This window comes from Loxodonta africana, chromosome 7 (genome assembly GCF_030014295.1).
Source record: "Loxodonta africana isolate mLoxAfr1 chromosome 7, mLoxAfr1.hap2, whole genome shotgun sequence".
Taxonomy (NCBI): Eukaryota; Metazoa; Chordata; class Mammalia; order Proboscidea; family Elephantidae; genus Loxodonta; species Loxodonta africana.
Window position 1 is genome coordinate 103,905,318 of NC_087348.1, and position 18,350 is coordinate 103,923,667.

Consider the following 18,350-nt stretch of genomic DNA (forward strand, 5'->3'; position numbering starts at 1 on the left):
TCAGTTGGATTCCTCTACACCAACAAAAAGAACATCAAAAAGAAAATCACCAAATCAACACCATTTACAGTAGCCCCCAAGAAGATAAAACACTTAGGAATAAATCTTACCAGAGACGTAAAAGACTTATACAAAGAAAACTACAAAACAGTTCTGCAAGAAACCAAGAGACTTACATAAGTGGAAAAACATACCTTGCTCATGGATAGGAAGACTTAACATTGTAAAAATGTCTGTTCTACCAAAAGCAATCTATAGATTTAACGCAATTCTGATCCAAATTCCAACGACATTTTTTAATGAGTTGGAGAAACAAATCACCAACTTCATATGGAAGGGAAAGAGGCCCCGGATAAGTAAAAAAAAAAGAAGAAGAACAAAGTGGGAGGCCTCACTCTACCTGATTTTAGAACCTATTATACTGCCACAGTAGTCAAAACAGCCTGGTACTTGTACAACAGATACATAGATCAATGGAACAGAATTGAGAATCCAGATATAAATCCATCCACATATGAGCAGTTAATATTTAACAAAGCTCCAAATCAGTTAAACGGGCAAAAGACAGTCTTGTTAACAAATGGTGCTGGCATAACTGGATATCTATTTGCAAAAAATGAAACAAGACCCATACCTCACACCATGCACAAAAATGAACTCAAAATGGATCAAAGACCTAAATATAAAATCTAAAACGATAAAGATTATGGAAGAAAAAATAGGGACAGGATTAGGAGCCCTAATACCTGGCATAAACAGTATACAAAACATTACTAACAATGCAGAAGAAAACTAGATAACTGGGAGCTCCTAAAAGTCAAACATCTATGCTCATCCAAAGACTTCACCAAGAGTAAAAAGATTACCTACAGGCTGGGAAAAAGTTTTTAGCTATGACATTTCCAATCAGCGTCTGATCTCTAAAATCTACATGACACTGCAAAAACTCAACTACAAAAAAGACAAAGAACCCAATTAAAAAATGGGCAAAAGATACGAACAGACACATCACTAAAGAAGACATTCAGGTAGCTAACAGATACATGAAGAAATGCTCACAATCATTAGCCATTAGGAAAATGCAAATTAAAACTACAATGAGATTTCATCTCACTCCAACAAGGCTGGCATTAATCCAAAAGACTCAAAATAATAAATGTTGGAGAGGTTGTGGAGAGGCTGGAAAACTTATACACTGCTTGTCAGAATGTAAAATGGTACAGCCACTTTGGAAATGGATTTGGCGCTTCCTTAAAAAGCCAGAAATAGAACTACCATACAATCCAGCAATCCCACTCCTTGGAATATATCCTAGAGAAATAAGAGCCTTTACACGAACAGATATATGCACACCCATGTTTATGGCAGCACTGTTTACAATAGCAAAAATATGGAAGCAACCAAGGTGTCCATCAATGGATGAATGGATAAATAAATTATAGTATATTCACACAATGGAATATTATGCATTGATAAAGAACAGTGATGCATCTGTGAAACATTTCATAACATGGAGGAACCTGGAAGGCATTATGCTGAGTGAAATTAGTCAGTTGCAAAAGGACAAATATTGTATAAGACCACTACTATAAGAACTCAAGAAATAGTTTAAACAGAGAAGAAAACATTCTTTGATGGTTATGAGAGGGGGGAGGGAGGGAAGGAGGGAGGGGGTATTCACTAATTAGATAGTAGATTAAGAACTACTTTAGGTGAAGGGAAAGACAACACACAATACAGGGGAGATCAGCACAACTGGACTTAAACCAAAAGCAATGAAGTTTCCTGAATAAACTGAATGCTTCGAAGGCCCGTGTAGCAGGGGTGGGTGTTGGGGACCATGGTTTCAGGAGACAACTAAGTCAATTGGCATAATAAAATCTATTAAGAAAACATTCTGCATCCCACTTTGTAGAGGGGTGTCTGGGGTCTTAAACGCTAGCAAGTGGCCGTCTAAGGTGCATCAATTGGTCTCAACCCACCTGGAGAAAAGGAGAATGAAGAACACCAAGGACACACGGTAATTACAAGCCCAAGAGACAGAAAGGGCCACATAAACCAGAGACTACATCAGCCTGAGACCAGAAGAACTAGATGGAGCCTGGCTACAACTGATGACTGCCCTGACAGGGAACACAACAGAGAACCCCTGAGGGAGCAGGAGAGTAGTGGGATGCAGACTCCAAATTCTCGTAAAAAGACCAGACTTAATGGTCTGAATGAGTCTAGAAGGACCCCGGTGGTCATGGCCCCCAGACCTTCTGTTGGCCCAGGACAGGAACCATTCCTGAAGCCAACTCTTCAGACAGGGATTGGACCAGACAATGGAATAGAAAAAGATGCTGGGGAAGAACAAGCTTCTTGGAGCAAGGAGACACTTGAGACTATGTTGGCATCTCCTATCTGGAAAGGAAATGAGAAGGCAGAGCTGAAGGTATGGACACAAAAACAGAGAGTGGAGGGAAGGAGCGAGCTGTCTCATTACGGGGAGAACAACTAGGAGTATATAAATTTTTGTATGAGAAACTGACTTTACTTGTAAACTTTCACTTAAAGCACAATGAAAATTAAAAAAAGGATAATGTTAAGATGGAAAATTTTAGCAGAGAAATGGAATCTATAAAGAAGATTCAAATGAAAATTGAAATCCAAAAAAAATACAATAATTGAGAACCTGTAAAGAGTTTAACGGCAGATTAGACAAAACTGATACGAAAATTATTGAAATAAAAGATAGGTTTGTGAGGGAAAAAAAAAAAGCCAGACTGAAGTATACATAGGTGAAAAAAACCCAGAAAATACAGAATAGAGCATAAGAGACATATAGGACAGGGTGAAAAGGTAGAACATACATATAACTGGAAAGTCCAGGTGAGAAGAGAAAAACAGTGGGGGCAAAAGCAATACTTGAAGAAATAATTGCCAAAGAATTTTCCAAGTTGATTAAACACACCAAGACACAGGTTCAAGAAGCTCCCTGAACCCCAAACAGGGTGCGTACTATGAAAAACTAATCAGTCATAGGCCCGTTACTGGAAAAGCTGCTGAAAATTGAAGACCAGAAACAAATTCTAAAATCTGAGAAAAAGTCATATAAACTTCAAAGGCACAAAAATAAGGTAAAAAGTTGACTTACCAACAGAAATAATAAAAATCTGAATATAATAGAACATTTTCAAAATGTTGAAAGAAATAATTGCCAACCTAGCAGCGTAGCAAAAAGTCCTTTAAAAAATGAAGGTTAAAAGAGATGTTATGATACCAAGAAAACCTGAGAAAATTTGTTGCCAGCAGATATGCATGAAAACTAGAGAAAGGCATTCAAGCAGAAGAAATAACTCCATATATATGGGAAATAATTAAGAGCAACAGAAAGATAAATAGGTAGTTAAACCTAAATAAACACTGATTGTATAAAACAGTAATAATGATGTCTTTACTTAAAATATATGTGCAATTAAAATACATTACTAACAATAGCACAAAAGGTGGGAGGAGGGGCAAACGAAGTTAAAACGCTTTGGATTCCTTTTATTGTCTCGGAAGTAGTAAAAGTTCTAATTTATATTACACTTATAAATCAAGGATGCATTTGTAATCTCTAGGGTAATCACTAAAGGAAAAAGAAACTAAAAATGACATATTAATAGAGGGAAAAATGAAATAATAAAGTATCTGATTAATCTCAAGAGATAATTATGAAAATTGGACAAATATTAAGATGGCAGTTTTAAACTCAAATATGTCAATAATTATATTAAATATAAATGGAATAAATAACCCAATGAAAAGACAAGACTGGAAAAAAATCTGAACTGTTACGTACATGAAACATACCTTAACTTTTTAAAAGATTGAATATCAAAGGATAGAAACAAAATTCTAACCAAAAGGAAGCTGATAGAGGTATACTACTAATACAGGCAAAGTAGACTTTAAAGCAAAAAGCATTACTAGAGATAAAAAGGGATGTTTCAAAATGTTAAAATGGTCAATCCATCAGGAAAATACAGCAATTCTAAATTTCTATATACTTAATTACACCCATTGAACCAAACCCATTGCTGTCGAGTCAATTAAGACTCATAATGACCCTATAGGTCAGGGTAGAACTGTCCCATAGAGTTTCCAAGGAGCACCTGGTGGATTTGAACTGCTGACCTTTTGGTTAGCAGCCGTAGCACTTAACCACTACACCGCCAGGGTTTCCATATACTTAATTAGGCAACCTCAAAATAAAAAATAAAGCAAAAATAACAAAACTAAAAGGAGAAAAAGACAAATCCCACAATCATACCTCTTTTAATAAGTATACACAGACATAAAATTAATAAGGATACAGAAGACTTAAGCAAAATTATTCACCAACTTGACTTAGTTGATATAGAACACTGCATCCAACTACCACAAAATACACTTTCTTTTCAAATGACACATGTAACGTTTGTCAAAATATGACCATTTACTGAGCTAAAAGTAAGTCTCAAATTTCAACGTATTTAATCCTTTAAATGATCTTTCTGAGGTCTCTGAAACATCTGCGTTAAATGATGTAATCTCTTTCAGCCTTTCTTTAGTAAATGAATAAGGTAAATAAGTCCAACCCTAGTTAAAAATGATCCCAATCCGTGAATCAGCACACTGAGTTAAAATGCAATCTTATAGTAGCTTTTACACACGAGGCCCCAAAGCAACCATCCAACCAACCAATCACCAGCCAACACACTCAGAGCTTACCTTCCGTCTCAGAGGGTACCACTTCAACTGTTTATTCTGTTTGTTGTCCCAGTCCCAGGCTTCCAAATCAAGTTCCACCTCCCCTAGGAAACTATTGCGTTTAAATGTATCCCGATGCCAAACAGATATGTTCAGTTTCTGTGTCTTTAAGATTTGCTTTTCAATTTTGTACTGCAGTTCAAAGAAGAAAATTAAAATCATGAATACTTTTACTTCATGCCAGAGTTATGACATAGAGATGAAAGAGAAAAATCATCTGTGTAGATCAGATTTTCTCATCTGCTAGGCTTCAAGTCTGAAAAAGACTGCAAAGTCATCTTATTCTGCAAGTACATTGTTTCAAAGAGCTGAAACCCATCTTTCACAAAAGCTGATTTCCTTTCCTTCTCTGGAAAAGCAAACCATAGCTCAAATATCATAGTTGGTAATAGCTCTCTAAAAGCAAAAAACAATTACTCAATTTTTCCTGAATGTTTTCAGTTCTAATTATATATAAAAACAATTAAATTCAGTCTAAAAATACAAGTTTAACCCAATGCTCTGTTTTCAACTTAAGGATAAGTTTCTTTCTCAAAAACCACATACTTGTTTTTCCTGCTTTATATGGTCAAGTGGAAAAGATTTGGCATCCTAACCATTTTTCATCTAAAATGTGGTCAATCCTTGATTATATATAATCATGGAAGGGATAATAGTACTTCTGATCCAAAAATAATCTCTATTTGGCTTTACAGGAGCCCTAGTTGTACAGCGATTAAAGCACACTCAGTTGCTAACCAGTCAGTGGTTCAAACCCACCAGCTGCTCCGTGGGAGAAAGATGTGGCAGTCTGCTTCTGTAAAGATTTACAGCCTTGGAAACCCTATGGGGTAGTTCTACTCTGTCCTACACGGTTGCAATGAGTTGGAATTAACTCAACGTCAATGGGTTTGTTTTTTTTGGTATTTGGCTTTAAAATGTTCTATATGAATGCCCTTTTTGGTTATAGCTGACTTGCCTTTCTCTGAGTTTACCATTTAGCTGGCTTTTCCTAAGTATAGGGTTGAAGTAGCTGACCTAGAAATAGTAGGGTGCTGGGGTATGTAACAGTCAAACTGTGATTCAAAACTTACTACAGAAATTTCACATGATGGTTAATTCATCCATGGATAACAAAGAGCTAATTTAACTGTTTCTTCCTTTCCCAGAGGATAATCAAATACTTGGACAGAATTCTTAGAAAGAGGGAATGAACAGTACTTTTTAATACTGTTAGTTTTGTATGGTATGTTACTTGTGACTAAAGTAGTAGGATGCCATTTGGTGGCAGGTGAGGGGGTTGGGAGGGGAAGAAAATGGGTATTTGAGTCAGGTATAGTTTCCATTCACCTGTCCATCCATTCAACCCTCCAATGAACATTTTGTGAGTACCTATATTTTTATGGGGCAGTTCTACTCTGTCCTTTAGGGTCGCTATGAGTCGGAATCGACTCGACGGCACTGGGTTTTTGGGTTATGATATTTCAGACACTACTAAGAATCAGGATTACAACAATAATAGCTAATAGCCAACACTTATTAAACGTTTAATGTGCGCTAACCACTTCACATATATTAACTCCTTTTATCGTTTAATCAGGTCTGTGTCGTAGTTAAGTCATTTGCTCAAAGCCGCACAGTTTATAAACAACCCAGAGCTGGTGCCTGCCTTCACGGAATTTACAGTTTAGTGGGAAGGCAGACAATTAAACCAGAACTTTAAAGTGCTGAGTGTTAACAGGGCCTAGTACAAAACAAGGTTATTGAGGCAGCAGATAGCAAGGGAATTTAGGGAATAAGGACAAACTCTCATAGGAAGAGGCATTTAAGGCTGTGTAGGAGGTGCTGTGGGGAAGAATATGCCAACCTAACGGACTAGAAGGTCCTAGTAGTGTGAGAAAATATAATTCCTCCAAAGAACTGAAAGGAATACAGTGTGCCTTGAATACAAGGGAGAAATGAGGCTGAAGCTCAGGTCGTGAAGGGATTGATATGCCTATTAAGGAGGACAGACTTGATCCTAAGAGTAAGGGAAATTCCAAAAGGTTTTACACAAAGAAATGCGATGAACTGTGCTTTTAGAGGATCATTCTGGTTGCAGTGCTCAACTTGATCATGTGCGCGTCCTTGGGCAAGCTGCCCTAAACTTCACCTGCCTCATCTGTAAGAAGCAGATAATAATGCCTGCCTGGCAGGGTTATTTATGGAGAGAAAATGAGATAATGTGTACAACATACATAGTACATTGCCTCATACAAAGGAGAGTCTCAGAATTTTTTATTACTTTCCTTCTCCTCTCTTGGTAACTGACTTTATCTGTAAAAACACTATCTAAGAACACATGGCTATTTAAATGTATATGTCACCATTTCTGATTTTCCTATACAGAGAATTCATAGATACCCGCAGAATCTCATTATATACAGGATTCAAGGTTTTCTTCACTACGACTGTTTTCTTCTTGCCCATTTTGCCTTTGTCTGGTAACAAATAGGTCTTTACATATCTGAAAAGAGAAGTGAACAGATAAGAAGGTCAGGGGAGATAAAAGTGATGTTTCTACCTCTACTTTAAAAATGCATCAAAAACAATTATTTCATGACACTGAAAAAGGCAGTAAGTAATAAATGTTTCCATCATTTAAAGGGGTTTCAGCAGAGTTGATCATTTGATATTCCTTCAAAGAATTTTAAAAGACATTTTCCAAATTCCTCTTTTCCTTTGGTTTTACCAAATGTGAGTTGCAAACAACTGGACAGCTACCAACAATCAACAGCGTACCTAACGTGTGTGTGTGTGCTTGGCTGTGTGTTTGGTGGGGGAGGGGGTGGTTAGGGGAAAGACTTCTAACCTAGCACTTAATTCTGTTGGTTTATTCACTATTACCAAAAGGCTTCGGTGCCTGCAGATTTTTTAATTTTATTTTACATTTTTGTTGCTGTCTTTTGAAAAAAAAAATTAATCTTACCATAATTTTTTATATCTAATCAAGCCATAAAACCGAAACAAACCAAACCCAGTGCCGTCGAGTCGATTCCGACTCATAGCGACCCTATAGGACAGAGTAGCACTGCCCCATAGAGTTTCCAAGGAGCGCCTGGTGGATTCCAACTGCCAATCCTTTGGTTAGTAGCCGTAGCACTTAACCACTATGCCACCAGGGTTTCCATCAAGCCACAGTCAATTAAGCCCAGTTGTATTTATAATAAGAATAACAGAAAAAGGATTGGACTGATCCCAGCAAATAATTAAGAATCAGATTTCCACACGGGCTTCAGTGGGAAATATTATTCAACTTTTGCAAATAGACTGAAATGCAATCGAGCCTATGATTTAAAAGATGAACTAGTAATTCTCCCTAAAAGTCCTCTGTAGGATGTAATTTAAATATAGAAACTACCTCATTCTAGAATCGAAATTATTTCTACAGTACTAAACATTATGACTTATGCCTCCCAAAAGAAAAAAAAACCGAAATCTGTTGCTATCAAGTCAATTCCGACTCATAACACCCCTATAAGACAAAGTAGAATTGCCCCACAGGGGTTTCCAAGGCTGTAATCTTTATGAAAGCCAATTGCCACATCTTTCTCACAGAGTGGCTAGAGAATTCAAACCGCCGACTTTTGGTTAGCAGCCAAATGCTTAACCACTGTGCCACAGGGCTCCTTACTTAAGCTCCATATGTCCCTAATTTTAGAGAAAGTGTGACAGTGTTGCGAAAAGAGACATGGGTTCAAGCCTTCATTCCTCATTCTTCCTCTGATTATGTGAAGTTAGGCAAATAGGCCACTGGCTCTTGTTTCCTCATCTGTAAAACAAAGGAATCTAGACAAGATGACCTCAAGTGTCCTGTCTGACTTGAAACATTCTGTTCTTCTCTGTGATTTTTATAATAAGTTTGCATATGAATTTATAAAATAAATAAAACAGCATTTCCCCCAACTTTTCTTTTTCAAACATTCCTTTTAACAGTCACACACCCTCCCTTTGATTACTTTCTTCCCTTCCAATTCTTACAAGATTAATAGTTTGAGAACTAAGAGAAAGTACGTGACTCTAAAATGTACTTACGGATCTGAACGCTGTTTTCTCGCATCCGCTGCTGCTAAATCCTTACACTGGGCCACAAAAACATGCAACTCCTTCAATGAGTCCACATAGTCGATGGCAAACTGAATATTCCCTTTAACTTCCAGATTGCCAAAGTCTCCACTATAAACACTCATCATACTGCCACTCACCTGAAAGTATCAGAAACACACAGAGTTTGTCGCTGTCTCATTCTTGAACCCAACACAAGGATCATGGATAAAATCCTTGCTTGCCATTACTTCTCTACCTTGCATATTAAAGCTATTAATTTAATATGGCATAAAGACATATCCACCAGTTGCTCCTTGGAAACCTTATGGGGCAGTTCTACTTTGTCCTGTAGGGTCCCTATGAGTTGGAATCAACTTGAGGACAACTAACAGCAGGAAACGCGTATCACCCCAAACAACCTGACATGATATACATGACCAGTGTTTAAGAAAAAAAAAAATTTTTTTTGCCTTTAGAAGAGATGAAAAGTGAAATGCCAAGTTATTTAGGTGATTTGATGCGAGGTGGCATTCAGATCCTCATTTTTAGGCATGGATTGTATTTCAAAGTCAAAGACAGAGGATGTGAGAAACCCCAGGACCACAGACCACAGTGACACATTGTTCTATCAAACTTCCAAGGCACTAAAAAGGAATTTTACTAAGTTACCCATCCACTGAAAAGGCTTACCGAGCCATGTGCTTTTATAGGTTAGAAAGGGTAGAAAATGGATGATTGATGAAGCAGGTTTAAAGCCTTCCCAAGGGCAGACACTAGATTGTTATCAGCAGAAACTCAGTTTAATTAAAGATTCTAAAACAAATAGTTGGATAAATGCCAAGCCTGTAAAGATTCTAAAACAAATAGTTGGATAAATGCCAGCTTTATCATTTGATTAGCATACCTGGTAAGATTTAAAAAAAAAAAAAAAAAGAAACCAAACTGGATTCCAAGTCACAGCAACCCTATTGGACGGAGTAGAACTCTCCCACTGAGTTTCCAAGGAGCACCTGGTGGATGTGAACTGCGACATGTTGGTTAGCAGCTGTAGCACTTAACCACTACACCACCATGGTTTCCGCAGAGTATGTATTATATGTATTATCCGAGAAATATCTGGATAAGTGTATGTAGGTATATTTACATATGTGTGTATGTATATGTAGGGTTGCTATGATAGAGTCGCTATGAGTCAGAATCGACTCGATGGCACTGGGTTTGGTTTTGGTTTGGTATGTGTATGCATATGTATATACATACACACTACATGCACACTCAACTACCTTATTTTATGCAAGAAGTTCTATGTAAGTCCAATTTTCTTAAGTCTGAGCAATTATGTTTAGAAAGCTTTCCTTTTAAAACCTTATTCTAAATCCTTCTATAAGGAAAAGAATCATCTCGCCTGTTCTTTTAGGAAAACTGGTATTTTTTATTCATCAGGGTTGCTAAAGAGAGGTACAATTTTATGTGTAAACAGTATATAAAAATATATCTAATATAAGCAGACTTTACTATAAACTGAAACCCGGTGCCATCAAGTCAATTCCGACCCATAGTGACCCAATAGGATAGAGTAGAACTGCCCCATAAGGTTTCCAAGGAGCGGCTGGTAGATTCAAACTGCCAACTGTTTGGTTAGCAGCCAGGCTCTTAACCACTGCACTGCCAGGATTTTACTATCGTTACCCCATTTGTTGCATAGAAAAATTGAGTGGTTCACCTTGTTGGCAGTTTAAGTTTATTTCTGAAGTACAGTTAAAAAAAAAACCACACATTTATAATGGATATGACCCCTTCTACACACACACAAAAGAAAAAAAAAAAGAGAAAGAGAGAAGAAGAGAAAAAAGGAAGAGTTAGCTAGCTAGAAGCTAACTGTGGATTAGAGAAGAAGCCCATGCCCTTGGAATCCAGGAAATAGCAGGTCATTTTACAGCGAGCAGGAGCATGGCAGAGCAAGGTTCACAAAAGCAGAGAGAGATTAACACGAAGCGCTTATTTACATACAGAAGACAAGGATGTCATGCCAGAGGAACTGCTAAGATTGGTTAAAGAGCTTGGGCTCTTCTTGTGTCTGCTGAGCTGGTAACTGCTTTCTGATGCTGTATCTGTTTCTCTGTCATCACTCTACAAAACATCACATAATACAGACAGTATTTAAATTCCGAATGAGTCAAGGTCAGAATCTCTGTTTAGGCAAAGATGTTATCTTGGTATCCCACTGATCTCTGATATTTCCCAAGGTCAATGGACACTAGCGATAATTGCCAGCGAATGGGATACAGGATGGGGTGGATGGTGTGCCTTTGCCTCGGACCTGACCTAAGGAGGATAGTGGCTAGCTACCAAAATAACAGCTATTTTTTCACCAAAAGGTGCTACAGATGGCCAGCACTATTGCAAGCCTTCTTATCACTCTCTTAATATTATATCTTTATGTTTCTTGGAAAACTTTCATAACATATATGAGATTAACTTTACTCAGACAATAAAAGGTCTAAGATTCACTGTCAAAAAAGAAAAAGTCATGCCAAATTCCTCTCATTAACATAGCCTTAAAAAAATAGCCTTAACTTCCTTAAAAATCAAATCTTTTCCTTGAGATGCTATTACACTAGGAAAAAGAAATTCTAGTCTGATCTGTTTCAACTAAAGGTTATGTTTTTGTTTATTTTAAGCCACCCCTTAGATATTTCTGTAGTGGTATTGTTCTTATCTTATGTTGTTATGGGAAAGTATATAAAATAATTAAGTAGTCTACCCATGTCAGATTTTCACACATTCCAAAAAAAAAAGCATTAAGATACATATTTTAAATATGTCTCAGGAAATACTTACCTGAGACAAGAAAGGAAGTGGCAATAACAAATTTTATTGTATTTGATCTAAAGTTTATTGGATAGTAGTTTAAAAACATTTATGATTCAGAATGAGCTTCTTTTGGTTTGGAGGGCTTATGGGGTAGTTCGGTGGCTACTGTGGTTAAGGGAACACCTTCATGTAGTAGTTAGTTCATGCCAACATATCCCAGGGCCATGCAATTATGCATCAATACAATGGATGCCGATTCTGACGCAGATTAAGAAAAAGGGTTAAAGAGTAACAAAATTAATCACTTACATGGATGAGAAAATAATTCCCCCTCGAAGATTAAAAAAAGTGTACATTTTTAACGTGTTTCCGTTTCACTCTCTCCCTACATGCTTACAGTCCGTTTTCCTCTATTACAGCATGTACTACATTTTACCTAGTATTATCAGTCTCATTAGTGAACTACTAAAAGAACAGGAACCTGTTTTGTCAACCTGGAATAATGCTTTTCACATAGTTGGCAATCAAGTATAACCAATGCTAAGCTGCGCAGGGACAGTGAACAAAGGAAAAAGGCCTGATTTAATCTCTACTTCCTTTTAATACCCATTTCAACCTTATGTACTTCGAAAGGTAAAACGATATGGCTTAATTTTGACATCTGTGATGCATAAACCCAAACGATCTGGACTCTTATTTTGTGTGGAGCTATGAGACAGTGGGTTAAAACTGAAGGGAGTGGAAAAAAACAAAAACCAGGAACTGCTGTCATTTGCTTCTCAAATTATTGTATGGTTCATTCATATGACCACCCAAATCCTGCTGTATTGGGAGACCAAAGGTGATTTACAAAGGTATAAAACCACAGGAACTCCATGGGGTGCCTGCCACTGGGTTCCTGCTAATGAGTTAGTTTCAAAGGATGAGTGACTCTTTCCACATCAAACTGTAATGTGGGCTCTTAAGCACATGCAAGAGCTGAACGTTTGCAGATACGGCTCATCAATGTCCAAGAATGGACAGAGGGGTGTAATTTATTTGGTGCTCAGGAAGCGGGGGAGCATAACATATTTGCTGTTCACAGCTTTCCTGACATTCTACCTACCAAGAGAATACAGATGAAGCCTTTTACTTCACCACCAGAAATCAGACCAAAACTGCAAATAGTTAACAGCTAACATTTATTGAGTACTCACTATGTGCCAGGCACTGTGCTATAATGCTTTCCCTGCACTATCCCATGGACTCATAACCTTACAAGGTAGGTACTAGGAAACCGGGCTCAGAGAGGTTAAGGACCTTGTCCATGATTACACAGCAAATAAGTAGCAGTCAGAACTGGGAATGTCTGACTCAACGTTCAGGCTTCTAACGAACTATCTGACTGCAAGAACATGAGATTAAGTCAAAAGACCTGAGTCCCAGGTCCCCTTTTTAGTAGCTGGCGGATTTGGGGAAAGTTACTTAACCTCTCTCAGGCTCTTTCCTTTTTTATAAAATGGAGAAAACAGTATCTATCATGTTCAGTTAGTGAAGGTTGGATTTTAGAATTAATATTAAGTACCTGGTACACGCTAGATACTCAACAAATAGTAATTAATAGTCATGTTCTTATTCAAGATGTTATAGTGGTAGGGTCTGGAGTCAGATCTGGGTTCCAGTCCTAATTCATCTCCTTTCTGGCTAAGTGAGATTACTTCACGTCTCCAAATCCCAGTTTCCACACCTGTCGTATCTGGGGATAATGACAGGGCCTACATCCCAGTGCTGTAGGGGGATTAAATGAGATAACGGATGTAAAGGGCCTAGCACCTAAAAAATATAAATTTTATTTACTAGAGACTATTTCAAGTTTGCTATTGTCATCGCTATTTTTACTAGCTTTTAGCTAGTTTTTTTTAACTAGCTTTTAGCTAGTTATACTACCAAAATTTTTACAAATCTACTCTAATTACAGAGGAGTAGTTAGTTCGTGCCAACATATTTCTGCCTCCATACTTACTTTGTACTCACTTTGAAACAAAAGTCACATTCCTAAGTCTACGCAATTTGACTTCACTGACCAAAAACAGTGTTTGAGTCAGATGAAACATACTTGCCTTGTTCCAGGATTAACAATACTACCTCTATTGACTTGGAAGGCAAGGGTCAGTCCTGCTGACTTCTTTGATCTCTGCCACAGTGGAATACAAACACACCAACCTTGGCAAGGCAAATCCACCTGTCTGGCTCCATTTTTCTGAAGATACAAAAGACAAACTTGCCTCATCTTGGAGAAACGCTGGAACAGACTTGCTCATCCTTTTGAGTTTGTCGGGGTGGGAAAACTGATTACCAGGTTGTGAAGGCACTGTGGAAACTAAAGAGCAGCATTTCCATTTCAAAATCATTCTTACAATTGTCAGACATTAGGCATAAGTTGAAAACATTCTTTTCTTTCATCTATGAACAGAGATGTTTTGGTAAAAAGGTTAGAGATACAGTAGTTCACATGCACAAGACCATATGGTAAGCAACATGCAGACAGAGAACTAGCAAGGAGTTGAACCAAATACAAAATAAAAATTAACTGTCTTTAGTTTTTACTGAATTTCAGCTGGACTTAAACTATACAAAAAAAAAAAAATACTGTCAATGTAACATATTTTTATCACATCAGAATGTCTAACCACTAGATCTAAGCTGTAATTTATTGGTTCATCTCCTCAAGACACATTATATTTCTAACATGCTGCAGACTGAAAACTATTTCATCTGGACAGTAAGGATCTTTGTACGCAACTTCACAGACAACACAAAAAGTGTCCTAGCTACTGAGTGTCTAAGAGATGGTTTGTTTATTTAGTGTTTATGGGGATGACTTTTCTGATAGTGTTTCACTCAGAATTATGAAAATGGTACAATTCAAAACTAATTTTTTGAAAATAGAAATTATTTAGATACCTGTCAACTCAGAGAATGATCAGTAGAGATATCCCAAGGACAAAGACAAATGATTCAGGTTAGAATACTGTAAGAATTTAACATGAAAGTGTAGTATATGGATTCTTTCTGATACAGTGAGTACCTGTATGGAAGGTGCAATAAAACGATAAGTTCTATTCCTAATCTGCATAGCGCTGGCCAGAAAACTATTTTCCTCTATGTCTAAGAATCATGCCTAAGTTTTTCTTATGGTGAACCATAGCTTTTATATGAAATGAGTTAGTGTTCTTCAAAGTACTTAGAACAGTGCCTAGCACATAGTAGACCCTATATAAGTATTTGTTAAACACTGATACTATTTATCGGATATTAAATTATCTGTTGAACATGATACACATGTATTAGCTTAGCTTTGTCTTTTAAATGGATACTAGTAAAACAGACAAAAATCAAATTGTATTTCTAAATATAACTCAAAGGAAGGAGCCCTGGTGGTGCACTGGTTAAGTGCTTAGCTGTTAAATCAAAGGTCAGTGGTTCGAATCCACTAGCAGTGATTTGGAAGAAAAGATCTGGTGAGATCTACTTCTGTAGAGACTATTGCCTAGGAAACCCTACAGAGCAGTTCTACTCTGTCCTATAGGGTTGCTATGAGTCGGAATCACTTGACCACATACAACAATGTAACTCAAAAGGCTCAAACTGGCCGCTAGGCATTGGCTAAATTAATTTTTAGCTAAAAGAAATCTAATGAAAGAACAACTGAAAATTAGAACTACACATATTAAGTATATGCTTGCTTACACAGTAGTTCTCATTTAGCCTTAGGATCATAAAGGTAAATGTACATCAAAATACATTCACAGTATTTCACAGAATGAGGTCTGCTTTAATCACTTCCAATTAAGCAAGAATGTGTGTGCGTATACTGGGACGACTTATACGAGCAGCAGTGTTAGATTAGAGTCCAGGAGGCCAGAGTAGGGCCCACTGAGTACGCAAAAAATTTTTTATTGCAACAGTACTCTCTACTATTTTTCAATTATGTTGTTAGATAATGACATCTAGGCCAAAATCAATTTTATACACTACTCAGATGTAGTTAATTTTTTATTTATGAGCTCTACTTATGTTTTGATCATGTGTTTAATTTTTTGTCTTGGGTAAGAATACACTCTTCACCTAGAGAAAAGGAATAATCTCACTAAGCACTAAGGGTCATTTTGGAAAATATCATAAAATAGGGAAAAATTAATTCACCCAGGGTTCGGCACACAATTATCTCACTTGCCTTGCCCAATAACTAAGCAAATTAGGAGGTCATGAATAAAAATACATATGTACAACTGGTCTCTACTCAACTGGAGTAACAGAAGAAGAAGGAGAGTCAAGAATAGGAAGATATGAAATGTGTGGCTAATTGCCTCCATGAACAACTGCCTCTTTTGCCATGAGACCAGGAGAACTGGATGGTACTTGGCTATTACTGAACATTTTGATCAAAGATTCCATAGAAGAATCCTGATCAAAGGGGAGAAAATGTAGAACAGAATTTCAAATTCTCAAGGACTCTAGGCTCTCTGGAGGGTGGATGAACCCTGAGATAATCTTTAAATCTTAAACTAAAAATAGCCTCTGAAGTCATCTTAAATCCAAACAATAGTTTAGCTTAACTATTAAAAAAGGTCTGCCTTGAGCATTATGCTCTTTCAAGAACTGTCTATATGGGATCAAACTGACAACAGTAACTGGAAAGATCAGAAGGGAACCCTAGAGGACAGTGAGTTTAGGTTAATGAGGGAGGAACAATTCAGAAAAGGAGGGTGAGAATGGTTTCACAACTCAAAGAATTTATCCAATGTCACTAAACTGTTAAAAAAAAGATACATATGTATAGGCATATGTGTCTATATATATTTTGTTTTCACTCCTCAGAATAAATGCTGAATAAAACATAGCAAGATAAAATAAGATGCCCAAACTTCAAACATCTGGCAATCCAAAAGCAACTAACTGGAAAGCCCCCTTACCCAACACCCCTCTATGGGCAGAAGTCTTGCATCCGCTGCAGCAACTAAAGAGAGAGAGGGCATACGTGCAAGGGCCAGAGCCTTGTTTTCTTTCCTAGGCAGTTCTTAGGTATTTGTCAAGTCATGCGTCAAAGTTCAGAGAAGGACCTCATGAGCAAAGTTTCAGATCTAATACTAGATGTCACTGACTTCTAGTACCATCAATATATTGTAAAGGCTTCTTCATTTAGCTGCTCTTCTCATTAAGGCCTCTTAGCACATCCAAAGACTGCTGGGAATTGTTATTTAAAATATTGAGTACTTCTGAAAGCAGGCACATATATCATTATCTTCATATTTCCAGTGACTATGTTTTTTTATGTTTAGGAAACTGACTAAAAGTGGGAACCTAAGACAACATACACGCACTCTGATATTGCTTTGCTAGGTTCTACAAACAACTTTTTAATGTGCTATTTGTCCTTATGAGAGTAGTCTTAGCTAAGCAGAGTAATTTTAAGACTGAATAGAAAAGGGAAAACAAAGGATTACCTTTGTCTGGTTGTGGATTATTAATTAATTGATAAACGTTAGTCACCACAAGCATACATTTATTTTTTAGATTCAGATCGGTTTTGAGCTTCAGAGTTTAAATCTTGTACACAATAAAATTTGTGTATATAGGCATCTAAAAACATACACAACCAAACCATATATTAATTGTAAAAGTGCAATTCTTTCTCAGGTCTAAATAAGGTCCAAATTGCTTCGTGTCTACAGTCTTGTATAGAAACCATAGGAGATCCAGTACTCAAGACCAACATAAAAGCCAATTAGAAGGTGCCAATTTGATTTAAGCAAAGCCTCAACGAGCAAAGAGACTGCAAAACAGAATAATACTCAGCAATAACATATAAGATATATGTTAAGTAAGATATATGTAATATATAAACATATATATAAATATCTTCTAATATATAACTCTTTCTTGGTGAACCACGAATCAGCATTTTTCAACATAAACAGTAATAAAGCGTTTTTAATAAAACCCCTGTCAGAATGAAATAGTTTTGTAAGCTGCAGGAGTTTAGTACCAATAATAAATGCTGCATTATTTATGAATGAGGTTAGTTATTTCAGTATATTTAACACCATGTAGAGTGGCAAAGTTTAGTCATTTGTGAAAAAGATCCTGCTACTCACTTCCTGGTACGTATTCATTTGTATCTGGTTCCTGATCTGCTTTTTGATCTACTCAGAAGAGCAACATTGAGAATAAATACCATTTTAACAGAAGGAATAATGAGACATGAAAGTAAAGCTCAAATGTCAGTTTCACAACTGAGACTGCAGAATACAGCTGACAGGTTTTCAACTTGCTTTCATCCATTCCCCAGTGTGACTCTTCATTAGCTTCTTTAAGGTCTCCTGTTCAACTAAAAATCCAAGATCCAGATAAGAGATGTTTAGCATCTTTCCTTTAATTCACTAAGCCACGGCATGGAAAATGGGAAAGCGCAATGGACTAGGACTTATGAAGCTGAGATTCCATTCCTGGCCTTCCCACTATCTGCCTACCTATGGAATTTAGACAATGCACCTAATAGCTCTGAGCTTTCCTTATCTGTAAAACGAAGATAAAAATCCCTGCCCCTTAATGAGGATGTTGTAAATATAATATGAAAAAGACAAAATTATTACATAAAAGGAGTTGATTCATGACCTTTGAGAAGCTCTGTTCCATTCTATATGGAAAAGCTC

At 36.9% G+C, this 18,350-nt stretch overlaps 1 protein-coding gene across 18 annotated transcripts in view; it reads right to left on the bottom strand.

The window, feature by feature from the left end:
- Positions 1-18,350, bottom strand: part of LOC100672653 (synaptotagmin-like protein 2) — a 133,257-nt gene that overhangs the window by 13,013 nt on the left and 101,894 nt on the right. For 9 of the 18 annotated variants that reach the window (XM_064288784.1, XM_023558524.2, XM_023558522.2 and 6 more), the window contains 6 exons: positions 17,793-17,840; positions 13,920-14,014; positions 10,852-10,971; positions 8,830-8,999; positions 7,159-7,261; positions 4,738-4,908 (listed from right to left, as the gene is read on the bottom strand). In XM_064288784.1, the coding sequence (XP_064144854.1) occupies positions 4,738-4,908; positions 7,159-7,261; positions 8,830-8,999; positions 10,852-10,971; positions 13,920-14,014; positions 17,793-17,840 (707 nt within the window). The remainder of the gene's footprint in view (positions 1-4,737; positions 4,909-7,158; positions 7,262-8,829; positions 9,000-10,851; positions 10,972-13,919; positions 14,015-17,792; positions 17,841-18,350) is intronic. The other 9 variants (XM_064288792.1, XM_064288791.1, XM_064288790.1 and 6 more) reach the window with 1 other exon arrangement.